Source organism: Prionailurus bengalensis, chromosome D2 (genome assembly GCF_016509475.1).
Source record: "Prionailurus bengalensis isolate Pbe53 chromosome D2, Fcat_Pben_1.1_paternal_pri, whole genome shotgun sequence".
Lineage (NCBI taxonomy): Eukaryota > Metazoa > Chordata > Mammalia > Carnivora > Felidae > Prionailurus > Prionailurus bengalensis.
Genome location: NC_057351.1, coordinates 55,177,849 through 55,204,028, shown reverse-complemented (window position 1 = coordinate 55,204,028; position 26,180 = coordinate 55,177,849). Strand labels below are relative to the sequence as shown.

The window sequence follows — 26,180 nt, the reverse complement described above, 5'->3', positions numbered from 1 at the left end:
CCACTTCGTGGCAAAGCTGCCCGAGAATCCCGCTCCTTACTTCCGAATCACAAGTCAGGGCTCAGAAACTTGCCTCACCGCTTTGAGAACAAACCAATCATGAACAAAAGCCCTGCTGTTTTTATGCAGTTGCTCTGAGTCAGTGTCCCTCTATATTATATAGATGACCTGGTTTATTTGGCCCGAAGGGTTGTGGCCGGAGGCTCAGCCCCGCTTTTGGGCAGGACGAGTCACTACCTCTAGGTTGCATTTTAAGTTTGTCACTGGGTCCGCCTTGGGGACTGGGATATAGTTAGTGACACATATCTCCCCCAGTGATGCTGAGTCAGAACGAGAAGAAGAGATTCGAAGATGTGCTCAGCGACCCTCCAATTTGTCTGCTCCGTGGGAAGTCCTCACAGCACAGGGCAGATGTGGGACAGGGAGAGAAAGAAACGTGTAATCAACTGCTAAATCTTGAGTGACAACTAACAAAGCAAAAAACCTCACAATAATTCAGTCATAGCTCTGCGGGTAGGTGATCTGTTATCAGACATTCCTCAGGTCAGCCGGTCTCCAACTTTATCATCAGAAGCATTTGGAAAGTTTGTCACAGCAGTGTGTGGGGGCCTCTCCCCAGAGTGATTCAGTGGAAGGAGAAAGGGTGAGGATTTGCATTTCTAGCAAGTTCCCGGGAGATGCTGATGCTGCTGGGCCAGGGACCACACTTTGAGCACTTTGGTTCAGTTAATTTTGTTATTAGGAATGCTCTGCATTCCCTCTGTAGCCCTCCGGGAGATATTGTTCAATTCAACCGGACTTTGATACCTTTTCCTTTTGCTGATCTCAAAAGAGGGAACTCTTGCCCTTCAGCGCCCCCCCACCCCCTGCCCAGGAAAGGTATTAGGAAAAACACACACCATCTGAAGCGGGGGGAGGGGAGCACTGATGTCGAGAAGACCCTTTTGGTGAGAGGCCAAGTGTTGCTATAGAATAGTCTCATAACCAGCTCAAGAAAACACAATTCTGCTTTTTAATGAAACTTACAAAAATGGGTACAATGTAGCAGACTTTCTTGTAAACTTGAATCATGCACATTTGAAAAGTGAGCTATTAAAATATTAACAAGTCTTTCCCTGAAGTTAAATCTGCACTAACACCCACCTCCCTCCAAAATCCACAAAGCTGTCTTCCTAAAAAGCTGTGTTTACCCTATCGCCACATGGTGGTGACATTGGCTGGTCACAGACAATGGGCCATTTTGTAGGGTTTTGCTTTGGATCTTGCGAGGTGTTTGGGAATGCATGCCTTGAATAAAAAGCTCCTGTCTGCATATTCAGACACCTTCTGCAGCAGGGGCACGGTTCTCAACGCGCACACACACAACCCACACAACCCCTGATACTGCCTCCTGCCGTCTGGCCTGGGCTGTTTGTGGGACATCTCTGTCTTCTCCCGTTTCTTTCCTTGTTGGTCCCCATTTCCCCTTGAGTGACTTCTCTCTTCTGTGAAAACTCCTTCAAAGTTTTGGGCTCTGCCATCGATAAGCACAAGCTGACTAAACTTCCTATCAGCATGTTCTTTTCTTCTTATTGGAAACGAAGGGACGCCTCTTGACCAGGAGGGAGGATCTTCCCCTGTTCCTCCCTCCCTGCCTCCCCTGGGGACTGAGCACTTGACTCTCAGGTACACGACACGGGGTGGGAGAGAAGTGCTTAGCCCTCAGCTTTGCCTCTCACAAAGAAGGAGGCACCATCACCCCACGTTTAGTATCAGGCTCCCCCAACAGAGAGGGAGGGTGGCAAGGCTGGAGGGTGAGGCCCTCCCCCTTTCTGACAGCCAGGATCCATCCACGCTTCTGTTTCAATTTCCTCCAACCCCTTCTCAGAAGACTCCACATCCCCTATTCAAAGTCAAGTCTGTTTTGCAGTGGGAGTGAATATGTTCTCTCCTCTAAAGTACTAATACTTTCAGTCTGTCAGCCTTCCAGGAACTGAGGATGTAGCCTGGTGAACAGTGAGCGGCTCTGAGCAAGGTCCCACCCACCAGGGGTCAACCCCACCCTACTCCAGGGGTGAACCCCACTCCAGTGAGCCCTCCCCTCTTTGGGTTGAGCTGTGGTGGCCAGGAAGAATTCAGGCTGGCAGGAGTCTTCGAGATGGGGACCTCCACCAAAGATCAGTATTTCCAAGCTCCCTTTCCTCCTTTTCTTTCCACTGACCAAGGGGTCTTCTCCAAGGCTCACGTTTAGTTCACTAGATGGGCAGCTCACACCGACGCCTACGGGCCGTTTGTCGTGCTCACGTAACACGTGCGTGCTGTGTGAGTGTGCTCATGCCTGTCCTGCGTGGGATATCATCTGTATAATCTGGAAAATGCGAGCTCTGGTAAGAATGTCAGGGCTGAGGAGCGAGGTAGAAACGGAAGTTACCCACGAGGACTTCACAGCCAAGGTGGTGGGGGCAGGTCCAGGGTTGCAGGGGTTCAGGCAGAGCTGGGACACCCAACTGCCACTCGGTGTCTCCTCCCTGAGGTCCTGTTTGTCCGCAAGAGGAGCAGGTGCACCTGCTGGCTCCTGGGTGCCCTCACCTGGCACGGGGCCCGGCTCTCCGGCAGAGCTCAGTGAGTACTTGTGCAGGAGCCATCATACCGATGGCCACTGGTTATTAAGCGTTTACCATTACCGGGCACAGCATCAAGTGCTTTATCTAATTCTCTCAGTTAATCCTCTCCGTTAATGAAGCGAGACAGCCTTGCTCTCCCTGTTTTATAGACGAGGAAAGATTAAGCAAAGCGGCCCAGGTCATGCAGCCAGTAAGCTGCAGGGTTGTGCTTTTAAAGTCCCAAATAAAACCCCCCGGGGCTTAATGTCTGCCTCCACCCGTGCCTGCCCATCATCTCTCTGCTTGGAGGCCAGAGGTCTGGTTTCCTCAAACTGAGGAAAGAGGAAAGGAAAGAAGGGTCCTTGTCTCCATGTCCCACACCACCATCTCCATCTTAGTCTGGAACAGTCTCGTAGCCTGGGGAGCGCGGTGCCTAAACACCAAGGTCAAACAGGCCCACCCTCACAGGGCCCCAGGTCTTGCTGTCCCCACCCAGGCCTTGGCTAGCAGGCCCATGAATGGTGCTGTCTATCCGTGAGAACCGTCCACCTTACCTGCTTGAGCCGAGCCGAGGGGCCCGTGTAGGTGGGGCTGACTCTTCCCTGTCCTGCCTTCCCTTGGCTTGGCCAATGAGGTTCACTCTCAGGGCCCCTGGCAGTCCCGGGGTCCACCCTCCTGAGAAGGACAGAGGGGGCTTGGGATGGCCTCACAGGTGAATGTGGATCTGGTTCCAATGTTGGGTCCGCACTTCTGGTGCCCCTGGCTCCAGGATCGTGTGTTCCCCGCTCTCATTTTCACTTTATCTGAGGTTTCTCTCCCTCTGGCGTAGCATGAAGGTTGGCCCACGGGCAGCAGAGGCTAGATCACTCAGGAAGGATGAAGCTGTGCCAGAAAAACACTAGCCCCAGCATCCTCGCCGGCCAGGCCCACAGGTCCCTGGGGTGGATCCCTCTGGGCCCTTTGGGAAGTGGAGCTCTCCCTGGAGTGGGGCCTGGGTCGGGGCCCTGCAGGCAGCTCTGGCAGCTTTCTCTGCTGGGCAATAGGTAGCCCGAGGCGAGTCTGATCTCCGCAGTGGGTGGGGGCTTCTGAGCCCAGCTGGTCCTCGCTGGTTTCCTTCTTCCCATCTCAGCACAAAGTCAAGGTGGTTGTTGACCCGCAGAGAGTTCAAGGCAGCAGCGACATCTCCTGGCTGATAGTATCCCGCCCCACCCCTAAGCCTGCTACCACCCATCTCACACCTCCCAGGTCTGTAGGGCACACGGGCCCCATTCATTTAGGGGCGGTAACACTTCCTCCTGTCAGACACCGAGACCTACGGCCCTCGGCCCCTGGACACAGGACAGGGGTGTATAAATAAGATAGATATTCACAACACAGACTCTAGGACCCCAGGCGAGTAAGTCTTATCGTGTGTCATGTGGCATTGTGTAAGCGGTTGCAAATCGCTGAGAATCCAGTATATGGTCATGACACAAAGACGAGATAAATAGTGTGCAAAATTCAGTGGTATAATGTAATGCCTGAGTGTCCAAACATCTACCTGTGATCCTTCTTCTTACCTTCCTTTGCCATAAGTTTATCACTTTAGGTAAAAGTTGTTCCTCTTCTTCGTCTGTTGATCCGGGGATGGTAATTAAAAAATCAACATCGTGCCCAATCTTCTTACCCCTGACCAAAAAAAAAAGTATAGAATGGAAAGCAATTAGATTTTTAGCTCTCAGTTTTTACAACTCACTTTTGTTTCTATGCCCTATGCTCAATGTTTGCAACACAAAATGCTTGTGATATTTTTTTTAAGCAAAATATCCTTGATCGTACAACTCTACTCCTTGCAAGATAAATTTATGACATAGAAAAAGTCACACATGGTACGTATATGATTATATATGTGTGGGTAAAAATAACACAGGAAGTGGTCCCTTCTGCATACTCACATGTGCACACCCACCCACCCCCCCCCATGTGCACACAGACAGGCAGATCAGAACCGGTGACCAGAACCGAGAACTGCATGCACACAATACGAGAGAGGGTTCTCCAAATCATGGTATTGACTGAAGGCATTTTCTTAGATTTGATCTTCCTCTCCCACTTGCTCCCTCACTTCAAACTTGGCTTGCCAAGATGGCCAATAGCTAACAGGTAAGAGGGCCACAGAGAGAGCTGGAGGAAGGGGTGGGAAGGAAGGAATTCCTTTCCGAAAAGGAGGCCTCAACATCCAACAACTGCACACATCTCTGTGAAGAGTTCATTCATTCATTGACTCAGCCAGTATTTCTTGAGCACCTATATTTTGCCAGGCACCGGGTTCTCACAGAGGACTAATTTCTACAAACTGTGTGAGGAAAGCATGCATACAAACAAATTACTTGACAGGTAGCACTGAGGAGGGGTGCCTGGCTGAGCATGGCACCTGAACTGAGTCATAAAAGATGAGGAAAAGTCAGCCAGGTGACAATTTGAGGAAAGCCAGTGCAAACACGGAAGGGTCTGACTGGGCAAGTCACAGAAGCATGAAATAGCTCCATGTGTGCAAAGAAAGACAAGCCATTTGGGGTTGCTGAAGTGGAAACCCGAGCTACAGAAGATGAGGCCACCGAGAGAGGCTGTCTCCAGATCACCAAAGGCCTTTGTGCCGTGCTTAAAACTGAACTGAACTTCTGAAGGTGGGGAGCCACTGAAGGTGTTAGAGCAGGGGAGGCAAAAGCAGCCCTCGTTATCTACCTCCGGAATCCTCCTGTCATGGTGACGAAGGCATCAGGCAGAAACGCCCAGACGGCCTCTTTAACCAGCACACCGACTGCCTCTGCTTCTGCCCTGGTCACACAGCTGACGAGGTCTTCATAATAGAGGAATCCTGAGGGGCCATTGGACAGGTCAATGGAGAGAGTGACACGTGAGATGACCAGCCCTCTGTGGGAGGTGATTCCGCCCCCAAATAGAGTAAACATGACCACAGGCATCAACAAACTGTTTCCACAGAGATGGGAAATCTCTACTCTCTTGGTTGTGAATTTTTCATGGTAATGATGACTCTTCGCTTTCTGATTTGTAAGAGTCTTACAATTTCCTGACTAAGAAAGAGACTATATTTCATATCCCTCTAGAAACCAAGCTGTTCAAATATAGCTCCTTATTGAAGAACCAGCCTTCTTAATAAACTGTGCCCTATAATTATTTACAGATCATGCATAAAGATTTACGATGGAGGCTCAGGCCAACTTGCTATAATGACTTGGTTATTCCCACAGACCCAAGGAGGGAGCTTCTTCTAAAAATTAAAAATAGAACTACTGTGTGATCCAGCAATCCTGCTTCTGGGAATACATCTGGAGGAAATGAAAACACCATCAAAGGAATATACACACTGCCGTGTCCATAGCAACATTATTCACAATAGCCAAGACATGGAAACAACCTAAGTGTCCGTCAGTGGATAAAGAAATTGTAGTGTGTGTGTGTGTGTGTGTGTGTGCACGCGCGCATGGAAATAGGATTATTCAGCCACTAAAATGAGGATATCCTGCCATTTGCAACAACATGGATGGACCTTGAGGGCTTTACGTTAAGTGAAATAAGTCCAAGAAAGACAAATACTGTATGACGTCACTTATGTGTGAAATCTAAAGACAAAAACTCATAGAAGAGAAATCAGATCTGTGGTTATCAGAGGCCAGTGCGGGCAGAAGGGGAATTGGAAGAAGGTGATCAGAAAAAGGTACCAGCTTCCAGTCCTAAGATAAGTAAGTACCAGGGATGCATGTACAGCAAGTTGGCTACAGCCAACACTGCTGGATGCGTCTTGCTCTTTCGAATCCCAATTCTATTGTATTTCGATTGCATGTTAAAAATAAATGTTTACAACGTGTACAATTTTTGACCCCTTATTAGCATTTCTTCATTAGTGCCAATTAATGCCAAATTCATTTTACCAGAGCCCCCCGTAAATGGAAGCGTCCAAGCCACCACCTTCAACCTGCGGGAGGTCCTGCCGGGCTGTCAGCTGCCTCTCTCAACACAGTGTTCTCTTCTCCGGCTGGTCGGTCATGAGTGGGTAGGTCAGCCCTGTGTCTAGATTTTCATACTTTCCCTTCTATTTCCTGGTATCTGACAGTTTCTAACACAGATCCACACTTATTCCAGCAATGACTCTAGTTCGTTGAAATATTTTTGACTCCTCAACCTTCATGTCTCTTTCGTGCCCATGACTCCTCCACTCCTCCTTTCGCCCACAGGAGACAGTCAGGACCCAAACATCTAGAGCCAGTTCAGTAAGAAGTAGAGCAACAGCACAACCCTGTTTGACATCTGGATGCAGGAATGACAACAGCCGTGATGCAAAGCGTCTTTGCTTATGCCACTCGAGGTGCTAAGGACTTTGCCTACGTTATTTGATTTATTCCTCATTAACTACCAGTGTTACCTCCCTTTTAGAGATGAAGTAACTTAGGCTCAAAGACTTGAACAAGCTTGCTCGAGATCTTGCAGCCACAGAATGTTGGAGCCAGGATTTGGATCCAAGTCTGTCTGATTCCAAAAGCTTGTGCTTTTAACCATAGTGCAAAAAAGAGGACGAACAAGTTACCCAGCTCACTGAGACTGGACTTGAAGTTCAGCTAACTCAGAGCCCTACCGCAACCTGGCCAGCCCATGGCAACATCAGGAGATCCGTAGGAGAGACAATTTACCTGCTTTCTGCATTTGTGTGAACTTCAGGGTTTTGTCTGACTTTATTTTACTCAGAGTTCGGAAACCCATCCTGAACCATTTCTCAGATGTCTTCAATCCCACTCCGAACACAGAAGTAAAGAGCTGAAACAGGGAAAGGCATGCCTTTAGTTTCTGACATGACCGTTATGACAATGAAGTGACACTTTTCAAGGTCAAGGGATTAGGAAAACAGTGTAAGCCTACTTCTGACCCAGTTTCTCCTGCATATGACAAGTGGGTGGGTGATGGTAACTTTTTACAGAGCTTTTTGTTTCAGGGGGGTCCTTTCCTGACCTATGGTATTACAGTGGCTGGCATCTGCATAGGCTTCCGTGTAATCTGACCGCCCTTTGCCTGTTCTGTCCACGTGTGACCACAGCTTTCCCTACCAGGCACTCCCCTTGGCCAGGGGTCCCTTACGCACACTCATGCGCTGCGGTTTTAAGAGGGATGCTCGTGTAGGTTGTATGAATTCTCTGCCGTCACTCAGCCGGTAAGCGGCACAGCCCAAACTCAAATCCAGGCTGTCTGCACTCCAAGCCTGGGCTCCTGCCCACAACCAGCTTTTAGGCCTTTGCATCACTCCGGAACCAAAGGGACGGGCAGAAATCTCTGCCACCCTGAACTCCAAAGTGGGGAACACTGGGGGGAACCAAGCCCTGCTTCGAAGTAGAGAAGGACACAGTGGGGAGCTTCCAACACAGGTTTGCTCCTTAAGAGCAGGTTTGTTTTGTCCCATGCTCCCAGTGTCCCAGTGCTATTTGGGCCCATGAGTGACAGATCCTAGAAGATCCTAGAAGATCCTAGAAGATCTCACCACAGCATGGCAATACGCTTGTGCACCCGTATTTATTTTGGCATCTGCTTCCTAGACCACTATTATGGACTCATCGGGCCCCCTTCCACTCATATGTTGAAGCCCTAACCCCCACTGTGATGGTGTTTGGAGATGAGGCTTTTGGAGAGAATTAGGTTTCGATGAGGTCATGACTGTAGGGCCCTCATGATGGGGTTTGTGCCTTACTAAGGAGAGGCACCATGGGAGTTGCTCTCTCTCTCTCTCTCTCTGTGTCATGTGAAGACACATTGAAAAGGTGCCAGGAAGAGAGCCCTAACCACAACCCGACCACGCTGGCACCCTGATCTCGAACTTCCAGTCTCCAGAACTGTAAGAAAATAAATATTTGTTGTTTAACTCACCCAGTCTGTGGCATTTTGTTATGGCAGCCCAAGCTGACAAACCACCTACATTAAGTAATGGGGTTAACTGAAAAACCATTTTCAGCCAACACCTGTAAAATTACTTACTTTGAAGGACTGATATCGTTCATCATTCAACACAGCTTTAACTTCAGAACTTTCTCCATCTTCAATAATTTCCTGCACGGACAGTTGAATAAATTGTTAGAGGCATTTGGCGTGGCTCCGTCTGTTAAGCATCCGACTCTTGATTTCAGCTCAGATCACGATCTCACGGTTTGTGGGATGGAGCCCCGCGTCCGGCTCTGCACTGGTAATGCGGAGCCTGCTTGAGATTCTCTTTCTCCCGTCTCCCTGCCCCTTCCATAGACATTATATAACATCTATCTGTCTGTCTGTCTGTCTATCTCACATCTGTATATTACCTGCATTCCCTTCCCCCTCCTGCCTCCTATTAGGAAGCAGGACAAATCACATTTCACCCTTACCTCTATGACACACTTCACTTTGTCCCCCAGGCAGGGAATTCCTTCTGTGTCCTTCATACTGATGATTGTGAATGGCAGAGATTTAAGCACAGAAGCTGCTCTCATAAATGTCGCAGAGGAGATTTCATTTTCTTTAAACTCATAGTTTTCCGCCAGCACCTCGAAGGCGTCCTGAAGAACAAAACCAGGTGAGCCAAACACGGCCTGTTCCGAGCCCCTGAGCTAGTAGTCACTTGCAAACACCTGTTGCTCTTCGTGAGTGCTGAAATACCTCCTGACAGTCTCCTCGAAGGGTGGGATGGGGTCTCCCATGTCTTTGCACCCCTCCCTTGCTATGAGAGGAGCTCAACTGAAAAGACGGGTCACAGAGTGCTTCGTAAGGAGACTTTGAGTTTGCTGCCATTAGATATTCAGGAGCGATTCAACCAAAACCTGATCGCATGCTCACTGCACCCCCACTCGTCATTGCTCAGCATGACCCTGCCCTCTTTCCTTGCAGGCTTCCCCACCAGCGTGTGTCCAGGGTTCTGCCTGGATCACTGGGCACCTTCATCTCTCGGCTTGTATGCAAAACACAGTCAGCACTTAACATGGCAACAGAGGGGCGTGATCACAGGACACGGACCCAAGGCGGGTTGGTTCAGGTAGGGCGCATTTGCATTTCTAGCAGAGGAGGAAGTAGCTACAGCTGTGTGGCATCATGCTTCCGTGCCCAGTACTGCAGTTTCCTGTTCTTCCTGGCAGATGTGGGGCTGGAAGTCTCGAAATGAGAAGTTTTGTAGTTGATACCCTACCACATGTTTTAACAACCTGACTACTTTCTCTAGGCTTGAGAACGAGCAGCTGTGGACCTGTGAGGGTCATTTGAAACGCCAACTGCCAAACTTCAGGCCTGGGTGGGGCTTTGGAGACAACCTGGCTAATTTCTAGTTGAATGGGTGAGGAAACCGAGGCTCAGAGAGAGGAACTGACTCGCCCGAGCTAGTTAAGATCAGAGAGGTGAGAATCCAGGCCTGCTGTCTCTCAGTTGCCTGGTTACCCAGCAAAGGCTGTTTATGCATTACTGCTGTTTCTTTGTAACTTGCTCTTACTATGTTTTGGACTAATTACAGTATTTGGTTTTTCCAAATATTTGCCTTTGACAAGTGTTGTGCCCCAAAGTGACAATTCTCATCAAATAGTAATTTACCATCTCTAAACAATATAAATATATTTCTGATTGTATTTGTCCATGTCTACAACAGAAGTAGGTCCATTCTGGACTGAAATAAGAACCAGAGATCAGGCCGGGGGTGGGGGGGGGAGTGAGTGAAGGTGGGGGGTAATTTTCCTAGATATTCAGAAAATTACACAATTGAATTTGCAGATCCATGGGGGCGCCTGGGTGGCTCAGTCGGTTGGGCGACCGACTTCGGTCACGATCTCGCGATCCGTGAGTTCGAGCCCCGCATCGGGCTCTGTGCTGACAGCTCAGAGCCTGGAGCCTGTTTCAGATGCTGTGTCTCCCTCTCTCTCTGACCTTCCCCCATTCATGCTCTGTCTCTCTCTGTCTCTAAAATGAATAAATGTTAAAAAAAAATTAAAAAAAAAGAATTTGCAGATCCATGGAAAGACGCTGCAAGCCCTTCATTTGCTCTAGGGGTTGTTGTAGAGCCCCTTACCGTGAATATGTGGTTTAAGTTGTTTAAAGTGGTTCTTCTCTGACATGCATACAGAGGGATCTTTTTTACAACAAGTGGCGGAGTCTTCTGGAGCTCTGGGTTTGGGCTAGCTGAATAATCTCTTCTCACCTAAACAAATGCGGAAGCACCCATTTTTAATACCAATCAATAGTCATAATCATAGATATTATAAAGGAGAAAAATTGGAGGCAGTTTGATGGCAATTGTCCCTGGAGAGGATAAAATTATAGGAGAGTCAGATTTTATGTTACACGCATCTCTAATATTTGCATTTGCTACAGTTTACATGTATTGTATTTTTTAAAGTTTATTTGTTTGTTTTGAGCTGGGGAGGGGCAGAGAGAGGGAGAGAGAGAATCCCAAGAAAGTGCTATACTGTCAGTGCACAGCCCGACACGGGGCTCCATCCCACGAACTGTTAGATCATGACCTGAGCCGAAATCAAGAGCTGGAGGCTTAACCGACCGAGCCAACCCAGGCGCCCCAACATGTGCTATTTTTGCAATGAGAAAAACAAACGTGCAAAGAACCATCAATTAAGTACCATTTTCCTTTTCCACAAACTCATGTACTCATGGTCTGAACCTTCTTCCCGCGGGTTCTAGCATTAATGGTGAAGGACTTGGAATTAAGAGATTAATTTTCATCAGTTTTTCTTTATGAATGATGACAGTCAGAAAAAAAAAATAGGAAGCCTCTACTTTTCTGGTTACCAGAACATCAAGGCTTCCACATTTTGAAATATTCGTGCATAGTGTTGTTCATAAAAGCAGCTACCATTTATCAACTGCCTGTCATAGATCAGGCTCTGTGGTAAGCGCTTTACACGTATGTTACTCTAATTCCCTAACCATCTTGTGAGGTAGTTTCTTTTGCTGTCTTATATCGTAGAGGAGGAAACTGAAGCTCAGAAAACCCGAGTGACTTTCCCAAGGTCACACAGGGAGAAGGCAGACCGCCTGGGGGTTAAGCTCAGGTCTGTTGATTCTATAGCCCATGTTCCTAATCGTCAAGAAAAGGACAAAGAGGATCAACCGTAACACTTACAAGCTGGTGTTTTCCTGTCACCTCTACTGGTTTTCCTGCTCCCATGGATTCTATCAGCCAGGAGATGTCCAGGAGCTCTAGCTGTGAGCTGGCTTTTACATTCTGTACCTGCAGCCACTCTAGGACGTCTGAGCCAGAGTTGTTTTCTGCTACAATGTGCGTGACGGAATCACTGCAGAATGCAAGAAAAAGCTATCAGCTGAGGGGGATTTCAAAAGGAGAAGGGCTCCTCTTACCTTGAGGTGTTCAGAACATCCCATCTGACGAAGAAAGATGCATACTAGACCTGACCATAGGCACAGACGATTTAGGCCTCCAGGGAAGGGAATTCTGCATTAATTAGTGTAGCCACAGTGGTCTATGTTACATGTCAGACACAAGAAAAATTAAGAAAACATGAACAGAATTGTGGTGTCAATGGAAAACCAAAGTCCAGAGATGACAGAAGATGAAATTTTTCTTAAAGTAGCACCAAGCATTCCACATGAGGCTTTGGTATGCCATTTCGTATTTATTTGTAGAGGACTTCAGTCCAGTGTCGTTCAAACTGTCTATGACCCACAGTTAGAAATACGTTTTAGGGCGCCTGGGTGGCACAGCCGGTTAAGCGTCCGACTTCAGCCCGGGTCACGATCTCGCGGTCTGTGAGTTCGAGCCCCGCGTCGGGCTCTGGGCTGATGGCTCGGAGCCTGGAGCCTGTTTCCGATTCTGTGTCTCCCTGTCTCTCTGCCCCTCCCCCGTTCATGCTCTGTCTCTCTCTGTCCCAAAAATAAAATAAAACGTTGAAAAAAAAAAAAAAAGAAATACGTTTTATTTTATGACCTAAAATAAAAATATAGATACATGTAGATATGCTTCTAATATCTCATTAAATTGATCTCACAGCCCATTAATAGGTGGTGACCAGCTTTGGGGAAGTATTACATGTTTTTTCAAAGCACAATCTTGTGACAGAGGGTAGGCAGGAAGCTTTCGCCTAATAATCACTGAGCACTTAACCATGCTTCGGCACCATCCAAGTATCTTACGCCCATCATCTCATTTGATACTAAGTTCCTCAGGCACGTGTTATGTTATTCATACTTCAAAAACGAGGAAACTGAAGAACAGAGTTTAAGTGACATTCTGAAGGCCACACAGCTAGTAAATGGCCTTCATCCTTTCTGATTGTCTTTTTTTGGGTCAAGTAGGTTATTTCTAGTTTTTAATAAGTCTTCACGGTCAGCATCATATCCTTGGAACCAATGTGTTTTCAGGCTCTTTCAGTTCAAATGATCTATGAATCTGGGAGATAGCAAGATGCATATTTGGGCATCCAAGAGAAAAATAGAATTCTTTTCTCTTTCCTACTTCTCTTCCTTGACTTCCTCTTACTCCTTCTCCTTTTTTGATTGACTCTTAGAAGCATTGGGTATTTTTTTGTTGACTGTTGTATTCACAGCCCAGGTTCCTTGTGGTGGCAGTGGTGACAGTGGTAAGAAGTTGGAGTTTCCAAAGAAGGAAAGGGAAGTTTGTGGACATTAGTATCTTATGTGAGACAGATGGTTAACGATATGTTATGACAAGGCATAAAGCATGGACAAGATTTGCAAGTGGTGTGCAGAGAAGGAAAAGAGCTGGTGTGAGCCGGTGTGAGCTGGGAGAGGCTGGCTGGCTTTGTGGAAGGAGGGGTTTGTGTCCACTGATGGATGGGGAGGGATAGGAACCTAGATGGCAGAACCTAGGGCCCTCCTGGAAGAAAAGGTTCAGAGGCCAGAAGAAAAGTAGGGGAATGGCCTGGATCAGAGTGAAGAGTTTATGTTGGGAAGTAGTTGTCGATGTGGCTGAGTCGGTTGGGGCAACCAGGTTACAGAAGGTCTTAGAAGCCTCATTTGGGAGGTTGGATCTTATTTTCTGGGGTTGTGGAACCAGTGAAAGCTTTCGTGAGCAGGACATAGTGATAGCATCACTATGTTATTTAAAAAAACTAATCTTGGAAACCAATTTGACAATAAACTTCATATATTGAAAAAAATAGAGATTATTATAGAAAGTTAAAAAAATAATAATAAATAAAAAAACTAATCTGGATGGGGGGTGGGAGGGAGGGGAGGGTGGGTGATGGGTATTGAGGAGGGCACCTGTTGGGATGAGCACTGGGTGTTGTATGGAAACCAATTTGACAATAAATTTCATATATTACAAAAAATTTTAAAAAATAATAAATTGTCCCCCTTTAAAAAAAAACTAATCTGGTCCACACAATGGTTTGGAGGGGAGGGTGATGGGTGGGAGGGTTGGGAGCTGGATAATTCTCACCTAGTTTGGCTCCTGTAGCACCAGGAAGGAAGGCAAAAGAGACATAAGAGGGACCTCTGGCTTTAGTTCACCTGCAAGAGCTGAAGTGGAGAACAGAGTCAACTATTATTCTCCCGTATTTATACAGGAAAGTAAGAGCGCTTTGGGTAGAAATAGGGATTTCAGAAGTTGCGCCTCTTTGGGGGACAGTGGAAATGAAATTTATTTCAGGCATGCTGCATTTGAAGGATGGCAAGAGGTCCAAGTGAAAATGTCCAGTTGACAGTTGGAATCTAAGTCTGGCGTGGGGAGAGGGTTGGGGGCTGGGGGCCAGAGCTGAGACCATCTGGATGGCAGGATGTGCAGTGGGCCAAGCAGAAGTATGTTGTGGTGAAACCACATCTGACAAGAGTTGGGAGAAGGCAACTTTCTGCATCCCGATTCTAGGTCCACATCATTCCAAAAATTCTTTATAACAAGCTTCTTGCAAGATCATTTATGTGAAGACTTTAAGAAGACAACAAAAGGATTAATAGAGCTACAAAGGAAGTGTTATTCCATCTAGATTTCTGCCCTTTGGAGGGAAACTTCATTATTATATTATTATTAATTGTAGTATATTTATTTTTATTATTATTATTAAGGCTCTGTCTAAACTTCAAGGGGAGAAGGGTATGCTGAGGAGGAGCCCTGGGACTCAACTTCCAAATTCAAGCCCCTCACCATCCACTCTCCTATCATCCCCACCCCCACTATTGCTTTCCTTGGGGCCATGTGGTAATGTGTGAGCTCACACTATTGGATGAGAACCACATGCATTTCTTACAGAGTTAATATAAGCATATTTGCAAATGACAGGTCAAACATCCTATGGAAAAAGACTGATTTAAACTTCCAACCCCTGCTCATTAAGCAATTGGCAAACAAAACAACAACAACAATAGAGCACACACACGCACACAATCAAATAGGACCTCTTCAGCCACTCACACAGAGCTACTCAGAGTTCGGGACTGCTTGTCACTGGTTCCCACAAGGTAAGCACAGAAATCGAAAGTCAGCATTTAGAAACTTTAATGGTAGTTCGACACCATCACAGTAGCTTATTGTTCGTTTTTTGTTTGTTTGTTTTTGTTTGTTTGTTTGTTTTTTGTTTGTTGATAAAAGCATTGATCTGCGGTGAATTTTTTGAAAACTGGTCCTTCACCATAAATCACTTAAGGAACACTGTCTAGAGAATACTGTCTGTTCTAGCCCGGTCTACATTCCCCGTCTTCTTGTGTTGCCTGAGTTCGGCCGATAGACTTGGCCGATAGGCTTGTCACGCGCCCTTCGCAGACCATTCACCGTCTCTGACTGTGTTTGTTCACTGTCGGTTCTGAGCCTGTGGCATCAGCGCTCCTGGGAGAGCCACTGCCTCCCATGTGTTCTGCTGACAATTTCTCAGTGCTGTGCTGTGGCAGCTCTTTGTCTATTTGCTGGTAGAGCAATTTTCTCTCTGCTCGGAGTATGCCTATATTGGAAATATTAATAACATTGGAATATTACTGGCCAGACACCGTGGCAGGCACATTTCCTGCATTCCCTCATTTAATTGTCAACAATGCTGTGAGGTAGGTAATTTCGCCCTCATCTAAGATGAGAAGAGACCTTGGGGACATGAAAAATTCACCCAGCTGATGATTGGTGGAGCAGGATTAGATAGATCCTTGTTTTGTTCTATTTTAATCCAAAGCCCGTGTGCAGGACTAAACCGAACGACCCCTCTGTGACTTCGTGCTTTTTCCATGGCTGTAGAGAGTGCTGCTCCTTTTCACAGAAGGAATAACATCTGGAAGGGTGACATCATAATAAAAAACCCTGATTCCCTCCGAAGGAAAGAAACAGAGAGGCAATAACACTTTCTGTAGGCCAGTTCCTATTGGCCACACTGTCCCTGCTGCTGCACAGAATTTGTGTTTGGTGCCTTTCGTCCAACGGCATATGGACCGCAGTGAGACTGCAAGACACGCAGAACTGTCCCAGAAAATCTGAAAGAACAGTTGCCATAGCTACACAACAACATGGAGAAGCCACGGGGAGGCTGGCAGGCTCTCTGAGCTCTGAGTTTTCCTAAACCTCGCAGAGAGGCGGATATGCTGAGGTGGAGCCCCGGGGCTCACCTTCCAAGTTCGGGCCCCTCACCATCCACCCTGACCATCCCTGCTGCACCACCACTGTCTCTTCACCGGGGGTGTCTCTGGACACGGCCCTGCCTCTACCAGAGACAGCCAGCATGTCCGGGGACGCGGAGGGAGGAGTGCTGGATAAGGATCCACAAAGAATATGATGTACAGGCTTACCCCCAAGAAAAGACTGGAGAGAAATACTCCAGACCGTTAGAAAAAATAAACACACACACACACACACACACACACACACACACACGTGTATATTCTTACTTAATCCTCGCAAGAGTCTTACGAGGTGGGTGATATATAACTTCAGATGAGAAAACCAAGGCTTGTGGAGGTTCCGTGAAACCAGGATTCAAACCCAGCTGTGCATGACTCAAGCAATCTCTTAACGTTCCACTAGACTGTGGTTAGACCCCTGAGTGAGGTGCTGTTCAAGTTTTTTTTTTCTATGTTTTCCCATTTTCTTTCATGAACCCTCTATCATCACATTCTACTGAAGGGGGAAAAAATACACATGAATGTCATTTTCAAGGCCAAAACCTGGCACTGGGACTGAGGTGGTACCTGCCTGGGCCCCAGAGTCCTGGGCTTTCTTCACATACTAAAAGGTGACAGGAAGGGGCACCTGGGTGGCTCAGTCGGTTAAGCGACTAACTCTTGGTTTCGGCTCAGGTCATGATCTTATGGTTCGTGAGTTCTAGCCCCACGTCAGACTCTGAGCTGGCAACGCAGAGGCTGCTTGGGATCCTCTCTCTCCCTCTCTGCCCCTTCCCTGCCCGTGCTCTCTCCATCAAAATAAATAAATTTAAAATAAACAAATAAAAGTGACGGAAGCCTCGGGCAGTGACCCCCAGCCCCTTCCAAAGACTCCAAGGTTCTGCTGAGATGGCTGTTCATGAAATGTCCATGAATTCAGTTCTTTAAGTACACCTAGTTCCTTAGCCAGGGCCAATCACTAATGCCTTGGACTAGGTTTGGGAGGGCTTGAACCAATTATAACAATTCTGAACTAGGATTTGTCCCTCAGCTTGCCACAGGGAACAGTCAATAGATAGACCATTGGTGGAATGAATTCATGAATTAATTATCCATAGCTCTAAAGGAACTGAACTCGTGTCCACCAGAGACATCCAAGAAGCGGGGTTAAAATTCAGATGCCTGGGCCTTATGAGCAGAGATTCAGATTCAGTAAATCTTACCCAGAGCCCGGGAATGTGCTCCCTTGGTAATTCTGGCCTAGTCAGCTCCGGTTAGTCATCGGTGCATAACCAACTATGCCAAAGTTTGAGGCTTTAAGAAAAGCAACGATTTGACTATAACTCACAATTTGGGGTCAAGGATTCAGAATTCAGGCAGCTGTTGGGTATGGTGCCGGTGGAGGCGTGATGCTCCTTGTGGCTCGGTGCATCTGGCTCGTGGGTGAGGATGGCGGGGAGGTGGGCTGGGCCGCATCTATCAGCCTGAGCACCCTCGCGTGGCCCCTCTCGGCAGGGACTCAAACTCCTTACATGAGGTTGTTTAGCAGATCCAGGGAGCGGCAGAAGCCCCAGGGCCCTTTATGACCCAGCATCAAAAGTCACGCGGTGACACTATGTTGAAGCAGTCACAAGCCCTCTCAGATGCAAGCAAAGGGAAAATCGTCCCTGCCTCTCCTTGGGGGCCACCACATTCTAAGACGACCTCACAGCCCGAGAACCGCATTTTGAGAGATGGTGCTGGAGAGAAAATCTCTCTTTCCCGCACACTGGACTCTGGGCTCCATGGTACCAGGGTTTCCCAGCATGGTACTTGTTGCTCTGAAGGTACGTGAGAGAATTTTAGCGGGTACACAACTGAACACTGAAAAGGCATATGTGTTTATATCTACATGTTTAAATTTATGCATATCAGACTCATGTTTTTTATGAGTTTCATGGTTTTTATATTATTCCTTAGGACAAGGCTAAATTATTACTATTTTAAAAAATTTTTTTAATGTTTTTTTTTTTTTTGAGAGAGGCAGAGCGTGAATGGGGGAGGGGCAGAGAGCAAGGGAGACACAGAATTGGAAGCCGGCTCCAGGCTCTGAGCTGTCAGCATGGAGCCCGATGCGGGGCTCGAACCCACAAACCGTGAGATCATGACCCGAGCCGAAGTTGGACACTTAACCGACTGAGCCACCCAGGTACCCCAAGGCTAAATTATTTTTAACAATTCATCTTAGGGGCAATTAGAAGAAACACATTAAGTATATAGTAACGTATGTGGTAAAACATACATGATTATAAGAATCATGAGTGTGACCCTCAGATGTTCAGAAAGCCCTGAGTTATGACATTCACTCACAAATTTTGGTTCTGATTTTTTTTTTCTGGTATCTACCTCCTCACTGCTCCCATCTTTCTTTTCCTAGTTGGTCTTGCCTCTGAGTATAATTAGAAAAATGCTTCGTGAAGAAAGAGGTGGCCCTCCTTCTTTGCCTGGAGACAGACTGACCCCCATTCTGACTTCCACAGTCTTCACGGATGGTCACCTGCTTTTATCTTTGTCTTTAAAATTGTTTTCTTTCCCCAGAGAGGTCATTCCCAATTCTTCCCATCTGATGTAGGACTTATCTTATACATAATGACTTTAAATAGTAATTTACAGTTAAACTGAGCTAAATACCATTTAAAACCCTCCTGCCAATTTCCCTTAGCAACTGATCTGTTTCAGAATCCCTGAAACAGAAAAATCGAGGCAGTTTTATTTGGTTTTGTTCCACACTCATACTATCACCAGTAGATAGGTTTCTATTTCCAGCTCTGATATACTTAAGACTGAAGGGGTCTTGCCTTGTTTTGTTTTTTTGTTTTGGGGTTTTTTTTTTGGTCCCACCTTAAATGAAATTATGAACATGAATTTAAAATCCACAGATTTTGAAACATGAGGTAATCTGGACCAGAGAAGGGCTGGAGCTTACAATGCATGTCCTTGAATTTATAAAGTTTTTATTATTTTGCTGATTACAAAAGTAATACTGGTGCCTCGTTGAAAAATAATTTAATTACAACAATTAATCTTGGTAATCACAAGTTCCTTTGTCTGGTTTTATAGTCGTCAAATTATTCTTTGAGTAAATATTCTTTTTTAATGTTTTTGTTATTTATCTTTGAGAGAGAGACAGGGCACGAGCAGGGGAGGGGCAGAGGGAGAGGAAGACGCAGAATCCGAAATGGGCTCCAGGCTCCGAGCTGTCAGCGCAGAACCTGATGTGGGGCTTGAACTCACGAGCCGTGAGATCGTGACCTGAGCCAAAGACAGATGCTTAACCCACTGAGCCACCCAGGTGCCCCTGAGCAAATATTTCTTGAAACTACTGTGTATAAGAAAACTGTCAAAGTTCTGAGAATGAGCTACAGGATGGCCCCTAAGATGCCCTTGCCCTTATGGAGCCAGGGAGGAGTAATTGGATAAGATGTAAAGCCAAGTGGCAGAGCTGGGACTAACCTTTCACCATTGATCCCACCCATGTTCTGGTGAGGAAGTTCTGTCCTCTAGGAGGGTTTCCAGGGGTCTTTGGTCTTGGATGCAGAGAGGTGTAGGGAGGAGGGATTCAAGGTTGGGGTATATCTTGCTTTCAACGGACAATACTTCCCAAAGATACCCTTGTGGACAAATTAAGATGTTTAAGCAGGACAAAAGTGCCATCCGGTGGGTTTCTACTGCTCCAACAGCGGAACTGAGCAAGTGTTAAACTACTGGGTGGTGTCATCCCGGAAAGCGACCCTCCTTAGCCACAGCCCTTTCTTCTTCAACATCAGTGATTTAGGTCAAGACATAGTAAGCTTAACTAATGAGTTAGTGGAGGAGGGTCGAAGACAGAGTTTTAAAACAGCTCAAAGTATTAGAACCAGGGAGTGAAATAAGAACATGGCAAGCACTGGATTCTCATCCTTCTCTGGCTCATCCTAAATGATGTAAGGATTATGAAGTTGCTCTAAAATTTAGGATATTGACTATGGAATAAAACTCAGTATCTTTTTCATGAATGTGCAAAATGTGTCAAATGACTTGACATCTCCCCTGATTTCTATTTTAAGACCCAGCTTCGTATGGTTGTTGAACAGCCTGTTTTCTGAAATTTAACATTAATATAAGATATAATATTAGTGCAACTCATTCCAAATATAAGGATACAGTGCACGTATGCTCGGGAATGAAATAGCTCCAGATAGTCCAATGGATTGAGGCACACCATTTCTAAGCTATGTGTTCAGGTCCAGGTAAAGTAGGAATCAGATGTTTCCTCGAATGTAATCCTCCTGGCAGCCAAAGAATGTGCTAGAAACTATGGAGATTGCTCCCTACATATATAATATATATAATACACACACACACACACACACACACACACATATCTTCTCTTTCTTTGAATCTTATGTACTAGAAAGAGAAAGGATAGGCTTCACTAATGAGAAGTATCCTTTCGTATAGAAACTAACTTTATTTTTAAAATATACGCTTACCATAAAAAATTTGGAAAACACAGAAAATAAAAGCAACCATAATTCCTTCCTACTATACCCTTCCTCACAAAATAATCACAACATTTTGATGGTTTTCCTTCCTGTCTTTGTTCTCTTTGTTTATATCATTTGACCTAGTTCAATTCCTCTCCTTAGGGTTTTACTGTCAATGGATCCAGCCAATTAACAAGAAAACAATCACACTTCACATCTGTATAACTGTTTTGTTTCACCAAAGCACATTGACATCCATTATCACTTTTGGTGCTTACCTCAGATAGAACAGACTATTTTTCAGGAAACCAAGGGCAGAGAGGAGAGAGGGGGTCTTGCTCCCCACCACGTGGCTGGAAAGGGTCAGAGCCAGAACTGGAGCTCTCTAGATTTCTTATCTAGAGATGTTCCCCGGCCATAATTTCTACTGTCTCTCCCAATTACAGTCTATGTATCTCTGTACAGAAATTCCGTTTGAGAGCTAGGACTTCTACTTCCTGTGGTTTATTTTTGTCCATAGAACACGTTTGCATTTAACGTGTCTTCTGGGCTGTCAGCCTGGTAGCTTCGCCATCACATGCCTGGCAGCAGTTAGCTCACCCTGCACAGTTTCCTCTGTTGCCTGAGCAGCCGGGCTTGGTCCTTGGCAGCAAGCATCTGGGGGCACAGAACTGCCTCTCTGGCTCTGTTGCCAAAAGAAGAAACCTGCCTCCTGTGTCTTCCCAACTACCTGCCCGAGCCACCATGTCTGTATTCGTAGCTGTGTCCATGACTAGTCAGCCCTTGCTGGAAGTATGGCCGTTTCCACCGAGAGAGCTTTCTATGTAAGTGGTACCTTGACCATCTGGCTGTCGCCTTCCTGCCTGGCCCTTGTCAAATTTCTTTACCACAAAAAGCAGTTCCATATTTGCAAAGGCTTTTCATTTCTGCTTTCCAATTTCCTTTTTTTTTTTTTTAATTTCCGGGGTTTGCCCTCTTTAACTATGTCATCTTTTCTTCCCCCAATTCCAACATTTTATGTAAGTCCGTAAGATTGGGTAGACTTAACAGTTAGATGAAATCTACAATTTCATGGAAGGAATGTTGAGATTTGGAGCTTAACATCCCAAACGAGATAGGGGGCTAAAAAGAAAAAAAAAGAGGCAGAGAGGGGGAAAGGAGTTCATGTAAAGAGAAATCAGATGGGAGAGAGATCATGGGAGACTCGGGAATTTCTGAATAGGGCATTTTAGTAAAAAATAAAATAAAATAAAATGTTTCTGTGACATTGACTCTTCATATGAATTATGAGTATTTTGGAAATTCCGTATCTTATTACTGACTTTTGTCTTGTGTTTCTCTAACAATATGAAGCTGGCATTTCTTCAGCAGGAAATGCTTGTCAGTTTTATTTTTAAATATCAAAGACTATTTTTAAAGTAAAACATTCATTTTCACTTAGAATTCTTACAGTTTTTCCCAGGAAAGTTGTGGTCAATCTATTCCTTGGATTAGCCACAGGACCAGCCAACTGTGCTGGTCATTCTTTACCCACTGCAAGCCCCGTGGCCGTTCTGTTTGGAGCTACTTATTTCAAGGTTTTAATACCATTTGTTTCTGGATTTTGTTTTGTCTTCTCTTCCATCCAGTGGAGACCGGTTAGATGAACCACAAGGCTAATTGCTGCAATGAATGGGATTGTGAGCAAACAAGTGTAGATGACCCAAAGAGTTGCCCTTTTGTCTGAGCTCTGACCTCATCACTTGGCCCCATGTCTAGCAGCCCTGGACAGAGCTGTCCTTGAACCTTTAACCAGAACCCCTAGCTCCGTGAACCCCGCTGGGACTGCTCTTCAGAAAAGCATGATCAAGGTCACATTTGGGTGCCTATGGAGAGCCAGCTGCAGTCACTCATCCTAGCCCATCACAGACACTGGTCACCTCACCACAGCCAGATATTTAGCTTAATTGTCAAAGAACCAAACCATTCTTTCTGCCTCAGAGTAGCTAAAAAAGTTTTTAAGTTTGTTTATTTTGAGAGAGAGAGAGAGCACAAGCAGAGGAGGGGCAGAGAGAGAGAGGGAGAGAGAGAGAGAGAGAGAGGGAGAGAGACAGAGAGAAGAGAATCCTAATCAGGTTCTTCACTGTCAGGGCGGAGCCCCATGTGGAGCTTGAACCCACGAACCATGAGATCACAACCTGAGCCGAAACCAAGAGTCAGATGCTCAACGTACTGAGCCACCCAGGTGCCCTGAGTAGCTGAATTTTTTGATTGAACTCAATAGCGTTTTGTTCAGTTTGGTCAGGAACAAAACTGAGTGGTTTCTGCATTAAATTTTCCAATTATATTTCTGTTATCATCCCTGGATACCTCACCTCATAATGGTGAAAGGCAAAAACAAAAGAACAGAAAAATAAGAAACCACCTTATCTTTTGGTGCCAACTAGTTTCAATATAATTGTATCAGTTATACATCTTATTTCCTTTAATTAGTTGGCTTGAATGTGTTCTTTGATTTCAAACCTATTTTCCCAGGAGAAGTAGCACTTCTTCTATATGTGGAAGAAGACACAGGTTCTTTGGGTTCCAAAGAAGCTATTCACAAAAACCCTGCCCATTCACAAAATGAAATCAGTGATGTCCTACCTGAGCTCATTTTCAACCCTGAATCCTTTCCTTCGTGCCAGCTCCATGAGGAAGGCTCTGCGGGTGGTTCCCATTTTCTTCTCCAAAATATAGAGAACCAAATCCCGAAACTTGATGTCATGCGGAGGAGAGACCATTGAGGCACCCATCTGCCTGGGCCTCTTCTTCCGAGGGCCCGAGTGGGCCATTTGCAAAGGATCCATGGGAAGAAGCTTCTGATGCTTCTGCCTGTGCCATCGATCGGTGTCTCCAGAAGTGAGGGAGAGCCTGCCCTCCTTCATGAAGAGCTCTGATGTCATCTTACTGACAGACTCTGATGTCAGGGAAGGGTTTCCTGGGCCCTGCCCTGGTGATAGCTTCCTGCTGAAGGAAGAGCAATGGAGAATTTTTATCTCCGTTCAACTCATTTGTTCAATGTGGAGATCGTAATGGAAACAGTAAGTTAACTTCGCTTTCCTATGTATAATCTCACCAGATCCTCAGAGTAACCTTGTGAGGAAGGTAGGGAAGCATTATTATTCCCATGTTAGCATCTACCTATTTGTGGTTCATTTATTCATTCGGGCCCCTCTTGTCTTTGTCGTCTATTCCTTTTTAACCTTCCAACTTGCTTGGTTCTCTTCCTCTCTTGGGCAATCATTATAATACATTGGATTTCTATAGGTTGTGTGGGTGTTATACGATGCACGCAGTTGTTTTGATTTTACGTGAATGGCATTGCTAAGTTTCTCATTCTGCTGATCACTTTTTTATTCAAAACTATGTTTTCAGTTCCCTCCACGTTGCTCTATGTGCTAATTTGTTCATGATGGACACTTTAGCTATGTTGGTGCATTTTGTAAGTGAGGAAACCAAGTCTCAGTTGACTCAACATCATAGAGTAAAGAGGCAGAACCAGGTCCTGAACTCAGGTTTTCAGACTCCAAATGTTATATATCTCAGTTTTTTCAGTGGATTAAGTTTGCCTGGAGAATAGTCTATTATGTAACTCTAAACTTGGATCTTTTGGGATGGAATGGGATGATCTTTAGATGAGAATTGCTGTCATAAAAAGGCATTTTCATAATTTTATGTGCAAAATAAAAATTAGTATCTCTCACCAATATACTTTATAAATCTCATTTCTTGACCATCTACCAAGTGGCCAGGGCAAGCATCTATAAGCCTTAGCTGATTGAATTTTCATAATACCACTGCCTGGTAGGTGTTGGCATCCCCAGTGAGGTAAACAACTTGCTCAAGGTCACAGAGCTAGTAAATGGTTATAGGTAGGAAATTATCAAGCTAAGTTGAACTCAGATCTGTCTGCTTGGCACAGAGGAAGCACTTCAAATAAATGTCATTTGGTAGTAATTTGATGTTTTGTTTTTAGAGAAGAACGAGTTCGATCTGAAATCAGATCTATATGTTTTATAAAACTATTAAATCAACAAAATATGATGTTAACCACTGTCTTATTTAATCTGCTTTGAATCACTGGTATTGAAAAGATCACCAGCAAAAATTTTAAATGCGATGATGGCTGTCTGGTTATCAGGCTATTGTCTATCAGCCCCAAATCCACCTTTCTCTCCTGGGCTCTATGAGGTTGGGGGTGGGACTGTGTAAATGCCATTTCTCAAGGTCAGCGGGCTCCCTGCTAGGCTCTACCAGTAGGAGGCACTAGGGAGACTAAGTCCAAGGCTGGACCCTAACTGATACACTGTCCAATTAAATGAAGCACAGGAGGGGCGCCTGGGTGGCTCAGTCGGTTAAGCGTCCGACTTCAGCTCAGGTCACGATCTCGCGGTCCGTGAGTTCGAGCCCCGCATCGGGCTCTGGGCTGATGGCTCAGAGCACGGAGCCTGCTTCCGATTCTGTGTCTCCCTCTCTCTCTGCCCCTCCCCCGTTCATGCTGTGTCTCTCTCTGTCTCAAAAATAAATAAACGTTAAAAAAAATTTAAAAAAAGAAATGAGGCACAGGAAATGAGGATCCACCTACGCTGCTGGAGGTATATTCCTTCTAAAAGGAACTCTAACAACAACAAAAATCTTTAAGACGTCCAAATCCCCTAAACCAGCATTTCCATTTTTTTAAGAAAGAGAGACACATAAATATGAATGCACTAAGAGGTTCATCACAACATTTTACAGAGAAGACTTAAAAAAAAAAAGAAAACAAACCATGAATGTCCAATAACAGCAGGAGGTGATAAAGTATGACAGGACCCTACGCAGCCACTAAGACCATGTCATAAGGAAATATTGTAAAACATGGGCAAACGTTCACAATCTAATAATTGTAAAATCAGTGTATAAAATAATAGTTACTGTATGACATCAGTTTTGAAAGAGAAGACTAGAGAAGTATATGGCAAGCTTAATATAATAGTAGATATCGCTGTTTGTAGGGTTTATGCATGATTTCTATTTGTGCTTTTCTGTGTTTTACCAATTCTCTATAATAAACATGTCGTGTTTGCCACCACAAACACAGACAACTTAGAAAAATTACCTTGAGTTGACACCAGGTGGCCTTATGCAAGCTATGATTCAAAGGTAAGAGGTTGCTCAGAGTAAGCTAAATGGCAATGGCTTGTGTTTTCTGCTAATTACACACAGGGCTGAGGGACAAACGCTTTTACATTTTGTGTAAAATCCTATCTCTCTACCAGGCAAGACCCCACTGAGGAATGGACGGGGCTGTGTTATCCTGCTTGGTTTAGATAACTTACTGAAGCTGAATCTGGGGAGGGGATCTGTGGCTTCTACGTCCTTTTTCCTGCCTCTGAGGGTCCCTTCCAGGGGTATCATGTAACCTGTGCTAGGATGACAGTTATGAGAGCTGAGGCCATTGTCATGGCGGGAGGAAGGGAGGCGTGAAGCCCCTTGGCCTCACCTTAAAACGGGGCTGAGCCTACCAAAGTCTCAT

At 45.6% G+C, this 26,180-nt stretch overlaps 1 protein-coding gene across 2 annotated transcripts in view; it reads right to left on the bottom strand.

Annotated features, from left to right (window-relative positions):
• DNTT (DNA nucleotidylexotransferase) overlaps positions 1-24,204 on the bottom strand; it is a 31,503-nt gene extending 7,299 nt beyond the window's left edge. Inside the window, exons 1-8 of one of the 2 annotated variants that reach the window (XM_043597114.1) lie at positions 23,270-24,204; positions 11,710-11,881; positions 10,642-10,770; positions 8,981-9,151; positions 8,601-8,672; positions 7,271-7,394; positions 5,307-5,439; positions 4,142-4,250 (exon numbers count right to left, since the gene is read on the bottom strand). In XM_043597114.1, the coding sequence (XP_043453049.1) occupies positions 4,142-4,250; positions 5,307-5,439; positions 7,271-7,394; positions 8,601-8,672; positions 8,981-9,151; positions 10,642-10,770; positions 11,710-11,881; positions 23,270-23,568 (1,209 nt within the window). In that variant the 5' untranslated portion in view covers positions 23,569-24,204. The remainder of the gene's footprint in view (positions 1-4,141; positions 4,251-5,306; positions 5,440-7,270; positions 7,395-8,600; positions 8,673-8,980; positions 9,152-10,641; positions 10,771-11,709; positions 11,882-23,269) is intronic. The other variant, XM_043597113.1, reaches the window with a different exon arrangement.
• Between the last annotated feature and the right edge of the window lie 1,976 nt (positions 24,205-26,180).